This window comes from Physcomitrium patens, chromosome 3, assembly GCF_059467195.1.
Source record: "Physcomitrium patens ecotype Gransden chromosome 3, ASM5946719v1, whole genome shotgun sequence".
Taxonomy (NCBI): Eukaryota; Viridiplantae; Streptophyta; class Bryopsida; order Funariales; family Funariaceae; genus Physcomitrium; species Physcomitrium patens.
The window spans coordinates 1,568,862-1,595,783 of record NC_143412.1 but is presented as its reverse complement, the minus strand read 5'-3'; the positions used below and the strand labels follow the sequence as shown (position 1 = coordinate 1,595,783).

Genomic DNA, 26,922 nt, shown 5'->3' with positions numbered 1-26,922 from the left:
TTTGTAAAAGGTTTTTTTAATCATGATATTGCAAAAGAAATCTTAGCTTTCTAATCCTCTTTGAAAACATTTAGATCAATTTATGATCTTGTGACTTAATTGTTGGTACCACCTATAAGTAAGACTAAAGAATCCTTGAAGGTAGTGATTTTCTTGTGTATATCATGTAAATTCATACTACATTAATATAACAATATGCAAAAATTATGTTTGTATATAAAATCAATGATACAACCACTATATTCCTGTAAACAAATAATATTGTCATTATTCGTGGATTTGGACAACATTTCTACTTAGTCATAGAACAATCAAAATTGCTCGCTTGACTTTTGAAAGCTACAACTTAAAATTACAATGTAAAGCATTGAGATGTACCAAACCATGCAACTATTGGACCAAATTCATGTTGAATTACAATAGAACTTTGATAAACTTAATAATAAGAAATGAGTAATTTCAAGGAAAAACCAACTAGTATCCACCATAGTTAGTCCCAATTTTCTACTTTTATCATGAAAAAACCATAAACAAATAAATATCTTGATATCATTTTCACAGCAAAATCTTAACCTTGACTATGATGGTGACTGCTACAATATAAATACTCCTTAAATCAAGTTAAAATTACCTTCCATAAATATAAAACACCTTCTATTTCAAGAAAATTTGCAAGATATACTATTGTCAATGCTTCTTCTTTGGGAGTCTGTGCCAACATAATTGCCAACATAATTGCCCACATTGTTTGAATTTTTTTTTAAACACTTATTTATTTGAAACATTCATCTATTTAAGTGAGGCAAATGAAGTTTGTAGGATGTTAGATTTTTAATTTGGATGTTGCTTTGATTTTGCAAAGTTTCAAATTGAGCTCTCACAAAGAAGTTGTATGTATCAATTTATTTAAGCCTTTAGAAGCAAATTTGTTTGTTATCAACTTGAAGGTAAAAAAAATTGACTCTTATTTTTAAATAGATGTTGCATTATGTTTAGGGCACTCAAACTTTGACAACTAATATGTTGATTTTATTTAGATTTGGAACCCTTCTAAACAAAGCATTGATAGATGGATGATTAATCATGTACAATGTAGCTATTTTGTGCATGCTATTTTAATCCTCTATTTTAGTAAATTTGACTTGATCATTCAAAATCCAGTTTCTAATCTGCATTCACATTAGTCAAGAACCGTATTTTTATACAGTTAGTCAAAAGATACATCATAAACTATCTCTTGAAACATTTTAACAGCAATGATAGCATACATCAATTTTGTCAAGAGTCTGATGAAAGAAGAACGAAGAGGAGACGCATTACGCCACTTAGATGGTTCAAACTACAACACCATCCCCTAGTGACTAAGCGATACATATTTCTGTCACTTGGCATTCTGGGTTGGTTCCCCTCATCAGTGCTTACCAATTGTTAAAATTTAATTATCTGCCTCGCTCGCTATTTATGATAGATTTCTTCGGTCCCTGAACTTGGCCAGCACTTCATTCAACAACACCGCCACATGCGGCGCCTCTTTCTTCTCCACGCCAATCCCTCCCTCTTGACAATCCCGAATCATTTGATACCCACGCTGCAACATTCCTGGACAAAACAGGGAGATGGGTGGGTCTCGACGACGCTCTAAAAGTGTTTCGAATGTTGTATCACAAATGATGTCTTAAGCAGACCAATCCTACGAATGTTAAGAGGTTGAATTCACGCATGACTTCACTACAACCTCCAACAGCTTGTGTGCGATGGCAAATATTTGGACACCATCTTTCTAGATCTTGTTCTGAGGCTAAAACACTTCTGTATCACCGCAACATCCACGTACCCTCACACTTTGAGCTCACCGGTATTTTTCCAAAAAATTGTATAAAACTTTCACAACATTCCTTAAAGTTGTTTTGGTACAAACTATAAACAAGTACCCGCCTTTTCTTTTCTTTTTTATCACCGCCTCGCGCAAGCACCATAATCATGAACGCAGTGCAAGATTGTGCTATGAGCTTGTATTGTTACCTTTGATATGATCAACGTTAACAGGCCCATCTGAACTCACGTTTTGGTTCACTTTTTTGATGAAAACAATGAGGCATGCAACCAATCAGCAATCCGTTTTGTCTCCCCTATTTATCCCGTGTATTTGTCGCCACTTCGCTGTTTTATACAAGAAATTTTTAATGAAAATTTTTATGTTGCAAAGCTAAATTATAGACTTTTGCTGAAATGATCAAAAATACATCAACATTGTGTCAAGCTATCAGGTTTCTTGTATCTTCAATTGTTGGATGATGAATTAATGTGCTTTTTTTCACCATTATTTCTGTACAGTTAATGGTAAAAATACAACCCACAACACTCGAGGGCATTACTGCAATTCAAGGAGATGTCAAGCTTACATTGTCAAAAGCTGTAAGAGCTGTGAGCTGGGGAGAGCTGAAGACTAGTTTTTGGGAAGGAAAACAATTTTTACACTGGTGTGGTTCAAGTACATGCAACGAAGATAGAAAGATGGACAGACTCCGCTCGGATCTCTCCTATTTTACTACACTGGGTTTTTGTGATAGAAGTCTACTATTCCGGTGATCTGCCCACTGGATGGTGGTCCTGTTCACCATCCACTGGAAACTGGTCCAGAGAGTCTCCTTTGAACCACAAAGATTTCAATTCTCCTCGCCACCACCCAAGCAAAAGCACCGTCCCTGCTCACACAATTAAAGGATTTTCAGCAACTGGAAGGCAATCGGATGATAGGAACGTGCTGGAAGCTTGAAAAGCAGAGATAAGCTTTCCTTGAGTTCCAGATAGGTTGATCCAAGCAGAATGGAGATTGAAGATTGCTTCAGCAGATTCTAAAGCATCGCTTCTTAAACTAGCCGCGAATGAAAACACTCTCAAAAGACATATCAAAGTCAAAAATAAAAGAAAAAATAGATTTGAATGTTGCTTGATAGACAGAAATACCTAGAGTACAAGGCACGATGTAAAGGAGTGCGGGTTGCCCGCTCCCATTCATGGCATTCAGTGCAACGTATGTGATGAATAAACCTACAAGTCCACCAACAAGGCCAAACATATGTTAGGTGTTCACCTTATTCGTCCAGGAATTTTGCTTCAAAGTGGAGAGAGACGGCCAGAAGAATGTTAGTACAGGATTATGAAACACTGACCGCTCAAGAAGTTCATCTATCCCATGTAAATTCAGGAGCGAAGGGTAGAAAGATTCACGTTATTTCGGGGTTCAACAATGTCTCATTACTTGTTCCAAGGTGATCGCTTAGATGACATAACAAGACACTCTCCTCATCACTCGGTAATGAGTGACGAACACTATTTTCATGTGCACAGCAAAGGTTACTTCAACTCCTCCACTAAGGACTCAAAGAAGTATAGTTGCAGGTGCATACTACATTTCCATAAATCCTGCATGGTGGGACCCTAACTTTGTAGGTTCAACAACAAAAACTTAGACAACAATCGAAACGTACATAATGGATGACAATGTACTACTGCTTGCGCCTACCTAGGCCATAACCAACTGTGGACCATAGGAAGTAGCCTCTGAACAAACTCTTTCTTGCTGTCCAGTCATACCTGACAAACAAAATTCAGTGACAAAAATTAGAGGTGAACGAATCTATCGAGGAAACAAATTATCTAGGTATTGCACAATTGCTGTATCCAGCGACCGACTTTCATGTACTCGTGTCATCATGGCTGCGCGAAGCTAGTAAACCCAATACACTACAAATCTAACAAACCTCACGACTCATCGACTAAAGTAAAATTAAAATCTCAACGTACCGTAAGCAGAAGGAGACAAGCAACCCTGGGAGTAGGATGTCACCAAAGCCAATGATACTGTAACCTCCCCAAGGATCATACAACCTTGGAACTTTCAGCAACATTGGTATCCCTTCGCCATCACTTTTATCTCCACGTGCAACCTGTCATCACCAGACGGTTTATACATGGAGTAGGATTTAACATATGAAACCTTCTACTCGATTGTTAATTTCTGAAGCTCAGGGGGATGTGGAGTGTACGATCGATGGAAGACATGACTGTCACTAGCATAGGATCAGACTAGGCAACAACTGCAACCGCAAATTGCAGTGCCACATCAATCTGCGCTTTTAGTGCATGGCGTCAGAGTCACCAAACGTTTTCCATGACCGTCCAGTCTGTCTTGAGAATCATTTCAGTTGGATGTTTCAACGTAACTAAGCTGGGACCGATATCGAGCATCAGTTCTACCAATGGTTCCCCTTGCATCAAGTAAATTCTTCGTTTAACCAAAGAAAAGACTGGCAACATTACGAAGAAACCATGTTGTATTTGATATTCTGTAACCATTATTATTGATCTTGAGATGTCTTGAGCTTTGTCTGAGAGAAATATCAGAGGGAACATGGAGGAGAGTAAATGGGTGCTGCGGGTGAGACTTCTTTGAGAGCCATTTCCTCTAAGTGAACATAACGACAAAAAGAGCTGAATGACGTACCACAATCATCACACTCTCGTGGAAGAAGGTTGGTGAGATGAAAACCCAGAAAACATCGTAAAGGAACGCACAACCCAAAAGTATTGCGGCAACCTGTGCAGGAAAAGTCGCATAACATACAAATAAGTTTCCTCTGCCAAAGAATATTCAAATGGGTCAGGTTTAGGCCTCTATTGACACGCATTTCTCTCCAACGACTGTACTTTCTTTGTGAGAAACTAAAAATAAGCATCAATCTGTCATATAATTAGAACTGAGAATTATGTGTATCAAACAAGTGTCAATACTCATATTTTTGTTGATTGACCTTGAGGTTACGTTCTTCCTTAAAGGAACTGGTATCCTCATTTTGGAAGCAGCGTACCTTAATATTTGGCAGTCGAACGATCTGAAGAACTGTGAGAATGAGTGCCATCCCCTGCACGATTTTTTTGAAAAAACAAGGCAACACTGATGAGTGTCTCGCATACATCGAATCATGGCTAAATATTCTACAGGCAAGAAACTATCCAGAAGCTCTTTCAAACATTAGGTTTGCTGGTCGATAAATATTCTAGCGAATGGTATCTAACCAGAAATTATTATCAGATAGGTCGAGTACATGACGCTTGATCCTGACTTCCCAGACGAACTAAAAATGGTTAACCGGAACTGGATCAACAGCACGAGATACACAATTTCATCAGTGGCACATATGAGGTAGAAAACTTACAAGAACGTCCTGACCAATCCAGGCATAGGAGTTCAAACGGAAAACGCCCCAAACAACGGAAAACGCGAGACAAAAGGGCGAGAGAAACAGAGCAAGGACAGACACTTCTCCTAGAAGAGGGACTTTGATGAATTTTTTCCCTGCCTTAGGAAACCACCTGCAGAGCAATCAAGAATTTTTTTTGCATTAAATCTCTATCAATGCTTTCTTATCTTCCCTCTGCACATACGAAATGAGGATAGGTAGTGTCTGAATGTTCGAGCTTCCATACTAGGTTAAATCTTTTGAAACCGATATGGAAGACATCATGTACCTGTACAGAAGGGACACAAGGCATGTCTGCAAACCCTGAAACATAATTGACACCATTTCATCAAAGGTTAAAGAGCAACTAATGAGGGCTGTTATGAAATATGTTCTAGACATTGGCAGCAGGAATTGAACTGAAACCATATTCTGATCAGCGGAGGAAGTAAAAAAGGATATGATCAGGGTCATTCTACACAACAGCTCTCCATGTACTTACCTCAAACCCGCCTATGCAGAAAAGGATAACCAATACCCGCATAAACCAAGCTGACATGTAGAAGTAGAGAAGCATCAAAAAAGCTGAAGCCATAAGCACAAATAGCACCGCTGAGAGCACGTTGATATCAATTACATCCTTGTTTGCCTTCTCAGGATCTCTCGCCTCCACTAGATCCTCGGCAGGAAGCTCTGGCAGTTCCTGGTGAGGTTCGGGAAATATTAATGATGTGAAATGATGAATTCAACATTCTTGATTTCAGAGAAAAATAAGAGTAGAATCTTCAATCAAATTTGTACAAGAATGAGTGGAGAAAAAAACACCCAATGTGGCTAGCACACAACAATATCCATTGATATCATAATATTTTGCAGGTGCAGATAAAGTAATATAGTACATCGGACGAGGCTACGACTGTTTGATACCTTCAAGCGACGGTAGTGCTCTTGCGCAGATTCTTTAGCAGTCCAAGCTGACCAGAATGAGGCACTCAAAATAGTACCCAAAGCCATCAACCACAAAAAGACCTCGGCTATATCAACCATTGTCCTCTTTGGAGAGTAATGCAGCACTCGTACTGAAACCAACCAGCCAGAGTTAAGGAACAATCCAAAGGAAATAAAGTAATAAACTATGAATGAATGTTTCCCAGCATAGTCAACAACACCTCCAGTCCGGCCACTGAGTGCATACAATACTCATCCATGTCCTAGGTCCAGCATTTGTTCTACCTTCCAACAATCAATCTCATGTGGAAATTGAACTTACCTTCGTTGTTAGAATCTAAAGCTTCCTCCAGATGCTCTCCAGCAGCCTTTGGTAGCAAAACAGATGGTATGATGATATCATGAAAAGTATCATTCTCGGAGCAAATCATCTTGTAAAGCTCTACATGTACGTTACATGCAGATTAGTACATATATTTCCTTGGGTGGCAGTGCTATATACTTCTATCGTACGGATTGTGACTATATCCTCTCAATTGGTTTTACATTTTTTCATTGCACTGCAGGCCAAACTTGCCTCAGTTCAACCTCGAAATTTTTTGCCAACCAACAAACACATGACAAAATTCAGGAGCTTTAAGCTAGGCTGAGAGGAATTGAATTAGAAAATAGCTGTCATAATCTCCCATATACGAAACTTGATCATATGTCAGTCTAGTGGCATCTACAATATCTAGTTACAGAAGCAAAAAATTAAAATTAAAAAGAAAAAGGGAGGGGGGGTAAAATAGATGGAAAAAAAGATGAGAACCTTGTTTGTCGTTCACAACCAGAAGCGCGACCGCTCCTGCCTTCTGAGCCGTCCTGGCCTTGGTTGTGAAAGTACAGTTACCTCGTTCAACCAGGGCTGTGAATCCCTGAAGCTATGGAGACACCAGATCGTAATCACACCAAGCTTCAGAGTCACTCGACATTTTCCAGACATGTAACTAACAAGAAGTGAAACTCGTGAAAGCAGACCCAAATCAGGCCTCAAAAGTTCTCTGCGTGAAAATTAAAATTTTCAGCTCTTTACGGCAACTTTTGAAATAATAATCTCTCAATTTGAGTGCAACATTGAAGGTATGCGGTAAAATGCTAAAGATCTCTAGCAACCGCAAGTTTAGAGGACCTACTGGCTTGATGGAGTCAGTGCATCCATCTTCAGGATCCAGCTTTGACAATGGAACACTAGTTTTTCCTTGCTCATGATCAGCAATAAGCTTGCCAAATCTTGCACTCACACCCACGATCTCGGAATCTTCTTCTCCTTTGATCCAGGTCCTGATTTTAACCTGCCGCATAATTCACCGTCACTTTTTTTTCTTTTTCCCACCCATTTCCTCTTCTATCATTTACATCACATTCTTCAACTCACAGGCGAATGAGACATACCACAAACTGCATCGGCTACGTGATATCCTTGCACTCTTACTTCCAGCCTCAAATTAGAGCTAGCGAGCAGCAGGTTACGGGACACAATTCTATTTTTCTACTTTTCTTTACATATTAACTCCACGAAACAGATGCAAGAAAGAGACTTTCCAGTTATGTGCTGCAACGTTAAGAACATTAAACCCGACGATTAAATTGTTCACCGACAGCACAGTGATCACGTCAAATGTTGAGACAATACCCTTGCCCCAACATATTGTTCAATGTAGTCCGGATGCATTGCTATTTTCTCCGCTGCATGCACGGCAGTTAATTTCTTGGGTATGATTTCCAATAGTTATGACCACTGAATCATGGAGGTTGAAGCGGCCCACCAAATCGTATGAGGCTGTTCAGGTGCCTTCCAATATTTTCATCAGAGCCCAGGTCCTTCATATGTGCAGCCAATCCTACCCATTCAAATCGAATGTAATGGATTTAGACAAGGCCCAATCCATCCGGTTTTTTAACTTAATTACGTCTGGTCAACCACGAAGATCACTATCTTGTGTCTTAAGCTAATCACACTCTAACTTGAAGAAGATGGAGTAAAGATGTTAAGCTGAGAATAGTATTGGAAAATCTTGTGACGGGTATGTGCACACAAGGACCAACTTCGGCGGGCCGTGCAGTAAAATTTTCGAGCTCTATTAGAATAGTGACAATAAGATAGGAAGAAAAACAAAAGCATTCTTCAACCCACTACTCTGCAGTTTCTCTGTCTCACAACAAACTTCCAAAAGTGAGCTAATACTCATCTTCAGTAGAATCTTAACAGCCTGTTGCCACTGATCTGATAGGCGCACTTGAATCGCAAGCTGAAGAAAGAAAGAAGTAAAGAAGACAAAAAGGAATCAATTAGGGGGCGGGTTGCAAGAAGCGGCACCGTACAAGAACGAAGCTGTTCGAGCAGCCAGGTTGTGACGGAGCCAGCGTGTCGTCGTGGACGATGTCGTCCGCTTGACAAGGCTGCACTACCAAGCAGCTCACAAGCAGCAGCAGCAGCAGCAGCAGAGGCAGCCGCGGCGACGCAGCATGGCGCCATCCCCCCCGGGCCTCCATCACATTCTACAAAAGCTGAAATGAAGCAGCCCTTTTCCCTGATTGCAGTACTATCCTGCTGCACCTCATGGCACAGAAGCCGGTCTCCAAAACCCTGGGCTCTATCACCGCAATACACACTCACACACACCTTCCCCACAGCAGGCTCACCCGCCACCTCCACGACCGTACACCCATCCGTTTCCCCGTATCACTGACAATCATGTCAGAGACATTAGTCCGATTGACTATGATCATGGGCAGAAAACTAAATTGTCAAAACATTATTAATCCAAAGGTCACTCTAAATCCTTTTCTTCCACTTCCCCTCTTCCACCGCAGCAGCTCCTTCCAGACCGCTTTTCGCATAAATCATTCCCCCCTTGCAATGGATACTTCTCTCGCTCCCCCTGCTGCTAGCCTATCAGCAAAAAACGGAGGCAGCTGGTGACTTGCGATCTGAAAGAAAGTTCAACCATGTGTTCGTGAGTGCGAGACAAGAATCTCGGGCCGAAATGCAGCGAAGGAGCCGTGAAAAGGACTTGGCGGAATGCTTTGGTTGTAGATTGAGAGACAGTGGGACACGGTGGCCGAAGAGAAGGAATGAACTGGTTAAGTCCAAACCCACTGTCCACGGTTCTTCTACAGTAAGTGTCCTCTTCGGATCATCGTCTGCCTGTTTTTATATCATTTGCTGGACCATTACGGGGTCCTGGGGCCCCATCTGCCTCCTTGAAGCTTCATTCTTTTTCGATTATTAGATTCTTTTCGTATCTTCACTTAAGTAGTGACTTATGAGATGCATCATTAAATCTATTTTTAGATGGGTTTCCTTCTCTCCGTAAATCGGGCTGCTCGGTGGCTCAGATGGTTGTTTTAGCTCTTTGTTCATAAGGATTCGTGAGATGTGGCCTCAAGGTTCGTGTGACTGTTTGTTGAGCATTGCAGCTCGAGGGCCAAACGTTGTGGGAAACGTGATTTTGGACTTCATCTGATCTGTGAGGACTTCAAGCCAGACAGATACTAGTATATATACAAGTCTGTGAACTCAAAATATGATACATGGCCAGTGGATTAGTTCCATTGCTTTGAAGACGATGCCGAAAGTCAGAGGTAGAACGGCAATTTTTAATTGAAATACAGCTGAACTACCTTCTTCGAACTTGTAGCCTAGTGACTAGCTCGGAGATATTATAATGACATCACCACCTCAATATTTACAAGAAACTGGAACGCCATAGACACAGGCTAACACTGTGGCTTCACCCAGGTTGAAATCATGCACGCTGCAGTACAACAGCAATTCCAATCCAAACATATATTCTCACAAAATCGCACTTCATGCGAACGACTCCTCGCAATTGAATTCGCAAGCCAACTACCGCACTTCTAGACATTTCTAGGTCTTGGAATTCGAGACGGCGAGGACGGCGCCATACAAATCCCTCGCCAAGCTCTGGAAATTATTCCAGACATCGTCGTGACGTTCGTCTAAGCACCTTGGGGAGCCGAGTTCTCCACGGTCGTCTCCGCAGTGGCGCAGACCCCAAGCTGTAATTCACAGCCACAAGCTCTCCCCACTCACTCTTCGAACCGCTATCTGCACCAACTTTCGCATACCCCGCCCTCGCTTTACATTTGAGCACCATCTTCACGAGCAAGGGGAGCAAACCAGTGTAGTTCTCCACAAACCTCTCACTCCGGACCTGCATCGTAACAGCAACAGCACCCAGTGTGCACACCAACAACACCTCCCCAGCTTCGACACCCCCTCAAACCCAGATCACAAAACTTAGCTCAGCAACTTCAGAACCAGCAAAACGACAGTACTGATCATTGGACCTCCAACTGCCACAACCCACAAGAGGTATTACGACGTTGCAGTCGATCACATGGACTGGTTGGGTTACTCAATGGAGACAACATCAGTCCAGCACATAAAGGAGGCTTCAGTCCCCTACAGATAACGATGGCGTGAGTACAGACGCCATCAATCGACATTGACTAGACGCTGGAAATTCCACAGACGAGGAAATCAGAAAGGTCATTGCAACTGGCTTTTTGTGTTGTATTGAGGAGGACGGGAGTTTAGGGATTATGCTCTTTGCTGTCTTTGTTAATCTGGGTAAGGCTTGCGGTGATATCGTTCGGGCCCACTCTGTATCGATCAGGTCGCAGTGCTCTATGCCCATGTTTGCCAACCCACACCTTCATGCGTTGGCTGGCGCCGCAGGATCGCTACTGCTGCCGCCAACGCTGACGGTGACCGCCCCTGACGCGCGTCCGCGTCTGCGTCTGCGTCCGCAGGTGGGCCGATCTATTAAGCTGGCGATGGCATGCGGTGAGTTACTTGACTTCTTTGACATCATCTAGTTTTTTATATAATATTTTTAATAATAAAATGGTTCAAAATCATCATTATATATACATATATAAATATTTTTTAAAAAAAATTTAAAATTTATATATTTTTAAAATTAATTGATCTTATACCAATTACATATGTTTTTTAATATTGAGATAATCATTAAATTTATTAATTTTATTCTAGAAAAATAATTTGAAGCAATTAGTCTATATTTAAACATTATTCAAAACTATATAAATAAATAAATAAAATATTAAAATCATCTATATTATTAAAAACAATACTACCAAAAATAATTATATATATATATATATATATATATATATCTAGAAAAATGATAAAGTAATCCAAATTTTTACTAAATCAATCCATATGTTTAAACCATCATTGTACCTTTTCAACCCTATCCTTATTCCCATCTGTTCCTCTGTTCTCAACCATCATCCCTATTCTCTACATTCTCAATCCTCTACTCTTGTCTTTAGCAATGGTTGGGAACAAAGAATAGCTGAGAATAGAGATGGGGCTGCAAAGATGCAATAATGGTTAAGATAGAATGGATCGCTTTAATAAAAAAAATTATTGCTTTATCATTTTCTTTTATATATATATATAATAATCTTTAATTTTTTTTAGGCTGAGTTTATAAGTGCATCCTAACTTGCTAAAAGTACATGTAATGTTGCTCTATGTGCATCCTAAAAATGTGGAGACTTGTGATTGGTTGAGTATAATAATGTAAATCCTATACAAGTGCAAGGAGTTGAGTAGAAGCAATAGTCTCTCTTATGGTGGTCCCATTAATTGGTTAGCGGGGAAGGTCAAAGAATAGCATTCTTTTTAGGTGTTGTCTCTAAAAAAAAATTGAATTCATCAAAAAAATATATTGTTGTTTTTTTACTAATTTTTATTTTATTGCATTGCACACTTTATTGTTATCATGTGATGTAGTGCAGTATTGTTATTTTGTGGTGTGGTACCCTTGCCTTAAGAATGATGATAAACTTTGTGCCATCAACCACTTCTTAGCTTGACACTCAATGAACATGGATTCTAAAAGATATCACCTCGAAGTTGATCAAACTGGCTAAAAGAATAACAACTTCTTTAATTTGTATAATTATAAGCCACCATGCAATTCAATCTCAACATTCCTTCCTTTGTACAATTTGTATACAATGAGATTAGAACAAATATCTTTACTCTAAAGCTTTTGATGTTGGCATTTGGTTTCTCTTCTTTTGAATAGAGTAGCATCATTAATTATGAAGGTTTTTAAATTTTTCTTATTATATAACTCAAGAAGAGGCAAAAAGTGCACAATTTATTAATATTATTACTTTAAAAAATCCACCTTTTATAGCTTTGTGTAAGATTGAGGTTAGTTAAGAAATTGCAAACACAATTTCAACCTCTCAAAATTGCATAGTTTTTAGTACTGATTCTTTACTTCTCAACTTGCAAGACTTAAATGTTTAGGATTTTGGATTTTAGTTGCAGCTCTAAACCAAGAAATAATTGAAAAATAAAAAATTTATTTTGGATCTTCAAATATATAAATTTTTTTTATCAATCTTATTGTAAGTAATTGTAATTTCTCAGAAATAATCAGAGTGTTAAAACAAGAGTTTTTGAGATAGCTTCATCCTTCTAGTCAAAAAAACTTCTTATTGATATGGTATAGTTTAGTTTGATTTTCACAAAGAAAATTACTTTTTGACCCCCTATTCTTAATGATATAGCCTTATGAATGAGGATCCTATATAGAATAAATACTACATGGTATAAGTGTTAAAATCTTTAGTAGAGTATTGCTCCTTACTTCCAAAATGGTCTTTCAAATTGGTCCATTAATGCTCCAAAGTTTTTTGGAAAAATTCCCAATGATACCTTGTAGTAAGTATTTCAATTGTCATTTCTATCAATTGAGATTTTTAGTTGTAGTAATGCATGCATCATGTATATTAAAGTCTCTAGTCTAAAATTTATAAGGATGATTAGTGATTTATTTATTTATTTATTTATATTTTTTATAGAAAATATTCAATTTGATGAATAAAAATTACTTTTAAATAATTTAGATTCTTTTATAGTTATTGATATTTTGAATACTTTATTTTCTAACTTATGGTATATAATTTGACAAGTATTGGAAGATTTAGGAAACAGTTGTAGCTAAAGACAAGAAAAGTCATGTGTAAGCAAAGATGTGATTATGCAGCTTTACACAAATTATAATTTATTTTTAATTATAATCTATTTTTAATTATAATTTATTTTTTTATAAATTATAAATTATAGTCATTATAAATATAATATATTAATTTATTAATAAAAAAAATATTAAAACAATCTATCTTTTTATTAAATTGATCCACACTTTTTGTTTTTAATCATTACTTCCTCCATTCCCAATATTCAACCTTCTTCATTTTGATCTAATTTTCTTGGTTTCTAATTCTCATCCAACTCTCTTCCTTCTCCCTTTACATTCTTAATGGGTGGTTGTAGATAATGATGTATACATTTTTAATTGGATTCCTTCCAAAATGCAACCTTCTTAAAAGCTTCATATAATCCACTTGTGCTAGCAAAAAGAAACATAATTCTCTTGACTATGCCAATGGATTACAAATCTATCACAAAAAATACACATCCTAAAATCAAGCTTCCATTGCATTAGCACTTCCGAAAAATTCTTCCATGTATATATAAAATTTGATTTAATTTCCAACCAATATCTGAAATTATACAAAGTTTGCAAATAACAGATAACATCAACCAATACAACCAATAAGTTCAAATCTTAGTAGAGTGGAGCTTATGATGTACAATTTGTGCTTGCCTAAACTAGTACTAAAAACCACATGCTTGCTATGAAACAAATGCATGTAAAGCATTGAGTGTGGGTGCAATATTAACAAGCTAGAGTATGCAATCTAAGACATCCCAAGCATTAAGCTTCGTAGTGGACCCAATAATTTTTATTTTATTTTTATTTTTATTTTTTTATACTTATTCATTCATTCACTCACTCTCTCTCTCTCTCTTTCTTATTCTCTTGCTCTCTTATTACTCGCTCTTACTTAAGCTTGTTGACAATAACTCTATAAGTTTCTTTCTATAAAGAAGAAGACAAAAAAAGGATGACTAGATCCTCCCTCTTCTTCTTCTATGCCTTTTAAACAAGAAAATTGATTAGAATAAATAAGCTTAGGAATTAGAAATGGATGAAGCAAGGACTAAGAACAAAGAAGGTAGATCAATTTTGTAAAAAAAATAGATTTTTTAAATATTTATTTATTAATATTATAAAATATAATTAATATTTTTAATTTTATTTATTTAATTAATAAAATAAATAATTTTAAATTTAAATGTTAATTTAAATATATAATTAATATAATTAATATAATTATTATTATTATTATATATTGATATTATAAATAAAATATATTTTGATTATAAATATGATAGATTGTAAATAATACTTATCATAAATATTTTTTGATTTGTGACTTTCATTCTTAAATAAAAAAATTATATCTAAAATTTACAAAAGAATATCAATAATGGAGCTAGAGAAATTATTTGTCTATTGATAATATTGAAAATATAGAGAAATTTCAACATTTGAGGATGAGTCATAGTTTCCACTATATTTGGTACTTATCTTTTCATAACTTATTGCATTTGCTATTCATTTTGACTTGTTTAAAAAGCTCATTAAAATTTTGAGAATTAATAGTAAAAGATTGAAAATGTCGTGGTAATTTGATATACTTGTAAAATATGATCTTTTATGGAGGTCTTAAAATTTTGAGGCATGAATTTTTGAAAATTATTTAAACAGAATAAATAATCACTGTATTAATATTTAAATGAAAAAAATATAATAAAATAATAATATTATAAGTTGAAACTTAAATTTATAATAATTTATTAGTATTAATTTAGAATCTATATTAAAGCTCATATGCAATAGTAGATGATTTTTTTTTGCAAGTATTTTGTATAATAAATAATTCTTATACTTTCTCTTTCTTTTTTATAATGAGGTTTCTTTCGCCAAATGTAGAAAAAATGTATAATTTACAAAAAGAGTTATTCAAAGACATTCAAATCTATGTATTAGATTGTGATTATGCCATTGTGACTAAGCGCTAAAAAAAAGATTGCTATATGTGATATTATTCTAACCATAGTGGTGGCTATTGAAGCATTATTTTTTATCTTTTTTGAAAGTAAAAGAAGTCAACTCCAAAAACTAATTGTCCACTTGAAATTGTTACTTGGCTGGACAAAAGAAACAATTGCTAGCACTTTAAGGTCACCAATCCTAAGCATAATTATGAACCATCATTGGCTATTTTTAGACATGTTTCATATAGAAAGCTAATCACAATTAAAAATATATGTATTGATAGTTTGCTACTTGCAAATATTTGTTTGCATGGAGTTTTGACAATAGTGTGCTAATGAATTGGAAGATTTGTTGTTGTAAAGAAAAAAATCTATAATATATGTCAAAGATTTACTAAGATATTATTTAATAGATATACATTGCTAAAGTCTTACTTAATGACTTCACTTACTAAGATTGTCAAATAACACATAAAAAAACAAATGGTGGAATAGTGATCCATGTTTTCTTTTTTCATCATATTTCAATCAATCTTGTTCTCATGAATTAAAAAGTGTTGTTGATCATTGCCACCTACAAGATCAACAAGTATCAGATGTTGTTGTTACATGTTATTAGATGCATAACTTTTTTAGTTTTTTTATAGTAGTACTTCTCTTCCTAGCCTCAAAAGAAATTAGGTCTTATCATAATACACTTGAATGAGTCAAATAATTATTTATTATAGTATCTTTGCTTAGTACCTTTGTTGTAGATTGTAAATTGATTCTAATCAATGCAATCAAAGAAATCTTTTTATTTCGAATCATTCATTTATGCCTTTGGCATATTGATAGAAATATTATAAAAATTTGTAAACAAGATTTTATAAATGAGAAATAGCAAGAATTTTTGTAAGGTTGGTACTATCATAGATATATATATTTATTCCAATAATTACCTATATAATTAGGTAGAAGTAGGTAAAAATAGATTAATTTCATAATATCTTTTAGAATAGCTTTTTAAAAGCTTTATAGATGTGATTTTAACTTTACACTTGTTTTTAATTGATTAATAGGTTAGAAAATTGGTTAACAAATTAATCATATTTCATATGTATTAATAGCTTATAGAAGAAGCTAATTATGTAGTGTACATATAAAAAACTTGTCTTATAAGTTAAGACATGCATCTATCAAAGTCAACACATGTTAGAGGTTTTATAGATTATTGCTATATAGCTCTTAGATAGGAAGTATTATGGAAGTAAGAGTGAAGCCTTCTTTATTCTTAGTCTTCTTTCAAGACTTTTTAATCTTCTTGTCTTTAGCAATAGCTATTTTAATTTAATATATTACCATCTTTGAATGATTTTGTAGTATTTTTGAATGACATAAGAATGATTGAGTTTTTTTTCTTTGAGATTCATGTCCTTGATCATAGTGGTATTTGTGCATTTCAAAGATAAATTTGAAGTGCAATAGATCATCTTTGTAGAAACTTAGAATTCCAATTTTTTTAAGACAATTATGTATATCAATAAAATATAAAATTAATGTATATAAGAAAATATTCCTTATTACTTTGACAAATAAGATTTGATACTTTGACAAGTTTGTGACCTCTGCAACAAAAAGCATACATCACATATTCAAATAATATCTTGGATTAAGCAAATTTGATTTATTTGGCATATGCCAATATGTGGAACTTTGTATCAAAAATATACATAAGGAATATGTATTATAGCTCTCTTGTGAAAAGATATGCATCTCAACATTCATCAATCTGATTCCTTATAGTAAAATCTTTGAAGATGTAAACTGATTAATCTCTTATTATACATTAACAAAGATCTATGATTAAATTAAACTTATATGTTTGCATGTGGTAAGCAATATTGAGCTCTATAAAGGAACTTTTATTGTAATACTTGGTCTACCATATTCACATTTAATTCAAACTATAAAACTTGAGGAGCGACTCTTCAATTTTAATAACTTTGACTGCCATTGGCACTTATCAAAGCTAATTTTAGTCTTATTTTTTATTAAAAATTTACTCAATTTCTTGTCCAAAACATTGAAACAAGTTTTAACAATCATCAATAGCCTTCTATTATATCAACACTATATTTATAGAACTCTAAATTATGTCACAACAACATCCACAACCTATTGGTAAATTCCACATAGTATAGATAAAGAAATATCTGCTATTGAGAAATGACACAAAAAGAGATCAATTTGGATTTGAGTACTCTTAATGTAAAGTATTCAAAAAAAATTATAATGCATGTAGTGATATTGGTATGATTGACATAAATATTTATTCCAATAATTATTTATATAAAATTAAAAGATAGTTACAGATTAAAGTTGAAAAATTTGATAATATCTTATTGAAAAACTTTCTAGAAGCTTCATAGGTATGGCTTTGATTTTATATGTATTTGTAGTTGATTGGTAGGTTAAAAACTTGGCTAATAAATTAACCACATATTGCTTATGTTGATAGCTTATAATACAAGCTAACTATGTAGCATACATATAAAAAAACTTGCTTTGCAAGTTAAGATACATGCTTTGTAAGTTGGATACATTTTGGAGGTCTTATAGAACGCCACTACATAGCTCCCAATTAGATAGTATATATAGAAGGAAGAATGAAGTCTTTTTTACTCTTATCAATATCTTTTTAGTCTTATTTTAAGTTTTTTTAGTTTTTTTATTTTTGGCAATAGCCATTCTAGTTCAATATTATATCATCTTTGAATAAACATCTAATCTTTTGTGTGACATAAGAATGTATTGATCTTTTAATTCTTTGAGATTCATAACTTTGACAATTTGAAAATAATGCTATCTCATTGTTCTTGTTTTGTTTTAGAAGTAAGTAGATTATTGTACTTCTATTATTGAATTTTTAAAGATTATAGACTATTCTCCTTTAAACTAAATTTTAATTTTTTAACACTAATTTTTTTCTTAAAAATAAAAGATTATCTTTCTTTTTTAAAAAAATTATTTTATACTAGAGATTGTAAATTATCCTATTTTAATTTAACTTTTGAATTTATTTGAATTATCTATAGAAGTAAACATTATGTATGCTATTCTTGGCAAAAATAAAAATAGATTTGCAACTACTGTAGAACTTCATAAGCTTGTTAACATTCTTAGGATCAAAATATCACATATTTTTAACATGAATTATGGATGTACTATTCCTACACTCATGGAAAAAGTCAACAATAAAATTCAAAATCTACACTAAAAAATTGTGCAATTAAGAAAAGCAAGTAGATCAAATTTATAATTAAATTCAAAAAGTCATGCTACTACAAGTATAAGGAGAGCAAAGATAAGTATGTCAAAGAAGTTTGATAGAATAAGATCAAAGTTTCAAAGGTTTTTACAACAAGTAAATCTCTATCTAAGATTGCATCTTTTTTAGTAATTTGATAAATTTATTCAAGCCGGATTTATAGATGCACTTTTACTTGAGAGTGTTCTTTGTTGGTTTGTGCCTTTGATGGAAAAAGATTCACAACTATTCAATAATTTGAATTCATACTTATAAGTATTTATGGATATATTTGAATAAAGTGATTGAAAAAAGATGGTAAAAATCAAGCATGTATTTTTATGACAAAGATCATGTTCAGCCACCATATATATTGTTGAATTTCAAAGCCTTGCTTATGGTATATGTTAGAATAAAAAAGCCCCTATCAATCAATTTTGATATGGATTGAATAATAATATCAAAGATTTATTATTAATGATGCCAAAAGCAAACTTGTTGGAGCAATTTATTGCTCAAGCTATTGCATACAACAATTGAATCTTTGAAAGTTGCTGAGAACAAAGATTTAACTAAAATGATAAAAATCAAGTTATGGATACACCTTTTAAGTTTTTGGAAGGTTATTCATCCAAGTCGATGTCTATGCAAATTGATATAATACATTTCAAATTTCTTATTGAACAAAAAAAAAATTGATATTATTAAAAAAAATTGTGCTTATATTATGGAGAATCCAAGTACATTGTTCAACATTATTCAAAGAAGCAATGTAATCACAAAATGAGAAGCATGGTTTCCAAAGAAGATAATGTGTTAGAAAACAAGTTTTTCTAATTACAATAAAAACCTTATGACTGAAATCTTGTGGAATACCTAGTAAAGATCATATTCTTTCTTCAAATCCCTCACCTTATTTTACAATAGAATTTTTTTAGAACCAAAAAATCACAAAGTCTTTATCTTATTACATTTAAGAGCTTTAGCATGTTTTATAGATGAAGACTTTGTCAAAAACAAGAAATATCTTTAATCAAAAAAATCAAACTTGTGCATGTAGAAATAATAGATGATAGTCTATTTTCTTTTGGAGATATTATCCATGAAATAGTTCCTTTAAATGTATCAATCAATGTTTATAATAGCTTAATAATATTTAATATGATTATATTTCTTTTTAATTCATTTATTTTTGGATTATCATGGCTCAAAAAGTATAACCTTAAAATTGACTAAATTTCTTATAACCTTAATTTTCTTATAGCTTAATTCAAGATTTTGTTGGTCAAGTAAAAATTCATAAATCCAATACAATTAAATTCTTATTAGTAGATGTAAAAGCTTTCATGCATGCTACAAAAGAAAAGTCATCTTTTGTCATATATGCCATATCTATTTAAGATGGTGGAAAGAATAAAAATAATATTTTGAATCGATACCAAGTTTATTAAGATATTTTTGAGAAGAAAAATGCTTATATTTTTCCAAAATATTTTCTATATGATTTTTTTATTGATTTTCAAGAAGAAGTCCAATTACCATTCAAATCAATCTATAGCTTATTGTAAAAAATAATTAAATACATTAAAGAAAAATATAAATGAGAACTTAGCTAAAAATTTCATATGCCATTTAAAATCTCCAAAAGAGTTTTTATCTTCTTTGTAAAGAAGAAAGATAGATTATTTCAAATGTATGTGGAGTATTAAAGGCTCAACAAAATCACCATCAAAAATAGGTATTCTTTATTTTTGACATCAAGACTTCTTAATCAACTCAATCAAGCAAAGATGTATAGAAAAATAGATTATGAAAAGCATATAATATGATATGCATTAAAAAAAAAGATAAATAAAAGAATATATTTTAAATCATGTATAGGCATTTCAAATAAAATGTTATATCTTTTGGACTCACAAATGTATCAACTACTTTTTAACATTTAATAAATGATATTTTTTTATAGTTTTTTAATGATTTTATTATCAAATATATGGAAAATATTTTAATCTATTCTAAGAACATAGAAGAGTATAAATTTCATATTCATTGTGTGTCATGAAATTTAAAAGATGTAATACTTTACACCAAAATAAAAAAAGTGAGTATTTTACACTACTTAGGTTGATTTTTAGGATACATCATTTCAAATGATGGTCTTATGATGGATTCTAAAAATATCCAAACTATCATAGATTGGAAGTTCTGAAAAAAAATAAAAAATATATAATATTTTTTGAGATTTTTCAATTAATATTAGATCTTCATCAAGATTTTTTTTCAAGTTGTAGCTTCTTTTACACATTTAACATGTAAAAAAAAACTTGAGTGGAGTAAAAAAGATAAAGTATCTTTTGAAGCCTTAAAGATATCACTTACTTCTACATCAAGTTTTTATTGTATCAACTTTTCTAAGGCATTTTTTTATAAAAAAAGATACATTATACTTTGCCATCGATGTAGTATTGTCACAAATGAAAGCAAATGACAAGCTCTACTTGATAGGTTTTTATTCCAAAAAAATTTCAATAGCCAAGATCAAGTATAAGATCTATGACAAAGAACTTCTTGCAATTATGGATTTATTTCAAGAATAGCATTATTATCTAAAAGGTGCTTTCAATCCAGTCACCATATATATAGATCACAAGAATCTTAAATATTTTATGGCATCAAGTACTTTAAATCATTGTCAAGTCCACTAGAGCATATTTTTATTAAGATTTCATTTCAAGATCACTTATCAACCTAGAAATTAACAAGATTTAGCAAATATCATTTCTAGATGTTTTTATCTTGTATCAAAAGAAGGAGATGTAGCTTTTGATTAATAAAAAATTATTTTCTTAAAGTTAAAGAATTTTCATCTTTGAAAAATAAAATCAACATTAAATATTGATCAAATTTTTTTCAAGCAAATTCTATTGAGTATGTCTTTGATTCTTTTGTTCATGATATTAAAAATAATTCTTTTAAGTATTAATGATACTTTCAAGTTTAAATTCAAAATTAATCTACTCTATTTTGAGAGACAATTATATATTACATAAAGCAAAGTATAATTATGTATTCTTTAAGCTTATCATAAATTTTTAGCAGCTAGATATTTTAGATACAATAATATTTTGGAGCTAATATTTAGAAATTTTTAGTGGATTCAAGTATGGAAGGAAATCAAAAACTTTGTAGAATCATGTGATTTTTGTTCAAGGTTAAGAATTCTTTGTCATCAATCTTATGGATTTTTTCAGCCATTATCTATTTTAAAATAATCTTAGTCTTTTGTTTCTATGGTTTTTATGAAAGATCTTTTAGTTTGAAGTTTTTATGATTCTATATTCATGATAGTAGATCATTTTACCAAGATAACACATTTTGTACCATTTAAAATTTTTATTAGATGTGAAGAAATAACAAAGTTTTTTTTTAATAATATCTATTACTATCATGGATTGCCCAAAAATACTATATTGAATAAAAAATTAAATTTGTATCAAGATTTTAGAGATTTTTTTTTTAAAATTCTAAAAGTAGACATAAAATTATCTTTTTTTTTTCATCTTTAAACCAATACATAGATAGAGTGTATAAACCAAGTTTTGAAGTAGTATTTGAGGTATATGATCAATCATCAATAAGATAATTAGACAATTCTTTTGCCATTGATAAAATTTATTATAATAATACAATACATTCTTCTACACAAGAAATTTTTTTCATTATTAATTGTAGTTATTTTTTGTAACTTCATGCTTTTGACTTCTCAAAAATTAATAATCTTATAGCAAAAAATTTGATATATTATTTATTTGAGCTATATAAAATAATAAAGGTATAATTAAAAGAAGCTTAAGAATAATAAAATACCAATGTGAATGACTATTATAAGTAGCAACCTCAATTCCACTTTGACAACAAGGTATGATTATTTTGTTGTAATATGAAGACTAGCCACTTTTGTCACAAGTTGGATTATCATAGATTTGAACCATTTTTTATTTGTATATAAATCAATATAGTTTTTTATTAATTATACCTATCAAAATCTATGAAGATCCATTTCATACTCCATGTATTTCTTCTCTAGTCATATAAGATAGTAAATATCTTGGAAAGAAGATAAATGCCACCTACTTTTATAGTAGTAGATAATAATCAAGAGATTAAGGTAGAAGAAGACTTAGATTCAAGGCAGCACCAAAATAGATTAGAATATCTTATTTATTGGCATAGATATGATATTAATGAATACACATAGAAATCATCCAAGAATCTTGCAAATAAAAAAAAAAAAGTTGACGCTTTTCATTGACAACATCCATTAAAATCATGATGAAGAATAATAAATCTTTATTGTAAAAGAAACAAGATTTAAAAAAGATTACATTCTACTTTCTATCTTTATTTGTAGTTTCTATATATTTATGGCACTAAAGACATAAAAAATCAACAACTAACAAATTCCACTTAAGAATCATTATTTATTGACTTATTAAAGGAGACATTGTGATTGTTACAACCTTTAAGATGACATAATAGACATAATGATCTTCAAAAAAAATATATTTTTCTTTGAATATATGGAAAAATACAATGCATTTAGTATCATGACCTTAGAAGAAACTCCCAATATTTGATGATTTTACTAAAGATAAAAACAGCTTTTTATGGTATTACAAATGTTTTATTTGAAAGAAGCTACAAAGGTCTCAATAGAAATGCAAAAATAGGATGGTCTTCTTGCTTTAAAATATGACATTATCAATGGCTAAGAAGACCTATCAATTCTCTTTAAAAGAAAGAAAGATCAAAATATGTAGCAAATACAATTTATTGGATCTTGGACTTCATCAGCATGTGATCTCTGTTCCTTGTGGAACTTATTCTTAGAAGAGAGGATAATGTTATAAACATATATATTTACTCTAATAATTATCTAAATAATATAAATATGTAGAAATAAATTAAAATAGATAAATTTGATAATATCTTATAAAAAAGCTTTATAGAAGCTTCATAAAGATGGTTTTGACTTTACACATATTTGTAATTGAATAATAGATTAGTAACTTAGCCAACAAGTTAGTCACATGTTGCATGTGTTGGTAGCTTGTAGTACAAGCTAATTATGTAGTACACATAGAAAATTTGTTTTGCAAGTTAAGATAAATGTCTTGTAAGTTAGACAAGTATTGAAAGTCTTATAGAACATAATCATGTAGCTCCTAGTTAAATAATATATATGGAAGCATGAATGAAGCCTTCTTTACTCTTATCAATGCCTTTTTAGTTCTTAGTCTTGTTTCAAGTCTTTCTAATTTTCTTGTTTTTGGCAATAGCCATTTTAGTTTAATATAATATCATCTTTGAGTAATTATCTAGTCTTTTTGTATGATAAAAAAATGTATTGATCTTTTAATTCTTTGAGATTTATATCTTTGACAATTGGACATCAACAAACAAATTACAAGTATCTACAATGTAGACAAGCGACAACATAATAAAGTTTAAATTCAAAATTTTCTTGTTAATTTTTTTTGTTGCTATATAAGTATATTATGATAAGATATAACATGAGTTATAAAAATTGATTCCACTAGTAGTAATGTAGTTAATAAATAAGTGAAAGCTATCTAAATGAAACTTAAAAATTTAAACATATGGTGAAACAAGTTCATCTTATAATTAATATTTAATTTTAAAAAATTCTATTAATTTTAATTTAATGCAAGATTTTAATTAGTTATTGTCATGAGCTAACATGTATAAAACAAAATGCAAGATTTTATTCATACTTAAAGTTGGAAAATATTCATAATTTGATCTAAATACATTAATACCATTGCTATTTTATTATTTATTATTTATTTAAAGTTTTATTTTATATTAATAAATTTTTTATTAACTTATTATAATCATGATCATCCCTTGTTAGATCAGTTGTTTGATTGACTATTCTAAACCACATTGTTAAATACACAATAACAACAACAACAACCACATGCAAATGGGAATCAAAGAATCCATCCAAATAAAGACAACACACAACTTTGTACAAAGAAGCCTTTGGCAAACCCCACATGCAATGCAACTAAAGAAAACAGAACATACACAAAACAATAAACAAAAAAACAAACTGGGTGTGGCAAATTGGATAGCTCTTACCAATCTGAGACGCCCAGAACTGAAGCAACTAGTAGTTGTACTCAAAGAAGAATGGAAAACATCTTATTAAAACTATTCACATAAATTTTGTCAACAACAGATCCTCATTTGTTTCTCTAGTCTCTACACTGTGACTGTATGTATAGATGGAGGGGAAGTGAAAGGAAGTCTTGGAAATTATGCAATCAGGTAAACTCCATTTAAGTTATAATCTGATTGCCCAGGAGTTCTGTGAAATTCTCCCACTAAGACTTTTTTTCTTATATGTAAGCAATGAATGTGCTCTTGCATCAAGTGGCAAGTTCAAATTCTCCCAACTGAAATCCTAGAGACATCTTGTACATGTTATGGTGCACAGTTGTTCAGAAGTACTTGCACCATGCACATCATATTTTATTTTTCAACATTGTTTTTGAACACAAATCCCTCCAACTTGCATGACACTGGGATCTACACTTGGAGCTATCTTCTTTCTGTAGACAAAAATAAGTTCCAGTTGATGAGGGAGTATCCTAAGGCCTTGAAGGAGCAATCTCTCAGCTGTGACCCTGCAACAAAAACAAAGAACAGAACGTGAATTTGGTTCCAAATCCTGAGGTAGTCTGAAATTACTCTAGCTCTCTGGAATACAAAAGTGTTGGCTTTCAAGGCAGTGAGGCCCCAACTGCTTAGCTTCTCTCGAAAATAACCTTTGAAATCTTTTCTAGTGATGAGATTTCAAAATGAGTTTTTTGTGACCGCTCAAGCAAATCTTTGAAGTTTAATGAACACAAACTTTTGGATTCACGGCAAATTCACAGCACATGCTAGATATTTCAGCAGTGGGGTTCACAAGTTGTGAAACTAAAGTCATAGCTCGTTGTTCGTATTCTATAGTGTGTCGACCATTGTCGACTAAGGTAAAAATGATATTGGATGCATTCCATACCAACAGTGAAAGCGATCAACCCGAAAATGATAGAGGAAAAAATGATATAAAGGGAAACTAGTACGGAGAATTTACTTGTGGCAAACCTCACTGCAACCTTACATGCTTTTGAACGCAACAAGGCTTGTGGTGATGAAGATCTAAGAAGGGAATGTGTGGTGCAATGAACGTCACTGCACCACACCACATTGCACCACAAAATAGCAACACTGCATCACACTGCATAATAGCAATAGAATGTGCGGTGTGGTGCGATGAAAGTGAGCAAAAAAATGGCGATGTACTTTTCCTGTGAATTCAAATTTTCTTCTAAGGGTCCTGCCCTCGGAGTCCCCCACAAAAGGCACTGCTCTTTCACCCTGTCCATTGCCCATTGGCCTCCCTTCACCTCCAGTACCTGTGTTAGGTGGCAAGGTCCACATTATAACACCCAACCAATCACAAACCTCCACATTTTATGGGTGTGCATGTAACAACATTAGGTGTGCTTGTAGCAAGTTAGGATGTGCTTATAGCTTCAATCATTTTTTTAATGTATAAAAATAGCATAAAATTGTAGGATTTTAAAATATTTAAGTGAAAATATATAATTCTATTAATAGCATCTATTAAGTTGTTATATAGTTCCAAATTAATCAAAATAAGATTATGGTTACTTGAGATTATCAAAATATCTTTCAGCTTTTATTGTAGAAGATTGGTTTTGAGTCCTCTTCACTTTGACAATTTTGTATGTCATAATTTGACCAAAACTTTATGTGTGACAAGACAAAAATTAATTAGAAGTCTCTAAAAATTACTTTATTTTTTATTTTTAAGGATAAAGTAATAGTTTTTGATGATATTTTGTGTCCAATTTAATTAGCTATTGTCTTAACCAACTTTTATTACTATGTTTTTACTGATTATATTTGTTAAATTGTAACTTTGTATATATTAAGATTGAATGTCTTAATATTTATAATTATTTTTAAACTTTTATTTTTTTTTAGAAAAGCTACCATAAATGTTTTTTAAATACGCTTAGAAGGATATTTCATTAGAATTTTAAAATGAATTACTTGCTATTATTTATAAATAAATATTACATATTATCTTCCTATATTGTATGCTCATAAATCTTACATAATATGTGTGAGTAGAATTTTAGTATTTGCATGATTAAGAAGAAATTAAAGATTTTGTTGAATTATAGTTTTTTTAGTAAAAATCTATTGCAAGACACATTAAGAGATAATATTAGAAGCAGGTAAATATTTTTAAATAATAGAACTAAAAAACAAATTGAGGGATTTAAAATTTCTTAATTTTGATTTCAATTTAA

The 26,922-nt window shown here is 32.2% G+C and overlaps 1 protein-coding gene and 1 long non-coding RNA gene across 4 annotated transcripts; both read right to left on the bottom strand.

Moving 5' to 3' along the window:
* Positions 1 to 2,338: 2,338 nt before the first annotated feature.
* On the bottom strand, positions 2,339 to 9,349 carry LOC112279968 (signal peptide peptidase-like 2). 3 transcript variants are annotated; one of them, XR_002969170.3, is made up of 14 exons: positions 8,556 to 9,349; positions 7,367 to 7,525; positions 7,003 to 7,114; positions 6,514 to 6,633; positions 6,171 to 6,322; positions 5,746 to 5,946; positions 5,533 to 5,567; positions 5,220 to 5,376; positions 4,872 to 4,925; positions 4,508 to 4,600; positions 3,808 to 3,950; positions 3,492 to 3,597; positions 2,968 to 3,051; positions 2,339 to 2,705 (listed from the first exon to the last, which is right to left on the bottom strand). XR_002969170.3 is itself a non-coding variant. In XM_024514802.3 (14 exons), the coding sequence occupies exons 1-14, from the start codon at positions 8,724 to 8,726 to the stop codon at positions 2,578 to 2,580; spliced, it is 1,680 nt and encodes a 559-aa protein (XP_024370570.1). In that variant the 5' UTR covers positions 8,727 to 9,349; the 3' UTR covers positions 2,339 to 2,577. The 3 variants fall into 3 exon arrangements, 2 of the variants coding, with proteins under 2 accessions (XP_024370570.1, XP_073388593.1); XM_024514802.3 differs by having other exon boundaries at positions 3,527 to 3,597; XM_073532492.2 differs by lacking the exon at positions 8,556 to 9,349 and adding an exon at positions 7,867 to 8,074 and having other exon boundaries at positions 3,527 to 3,597.
* A 14,919-nt stretch (positions 9,350 to 24,268) lies between these two features.
* On the bottom strand, positions 24,269 to 26,706 carry LOC149989463 (uncharacterized). Its single transcript, XR_016501964.1, has 3 exons — positions 26,255 to 26,706; positions 25,883 to 25,995; positions 24,269 to 25,218 (listed from the first exon to the last, which is right to left on the bottom strand). It is a non-coding gene; the product is annotated as an uncharacterized LOC149989463 (long non-coding RNA).
* Positions 26,707 to 26,922: the final 216 nt, after the last annotated feature.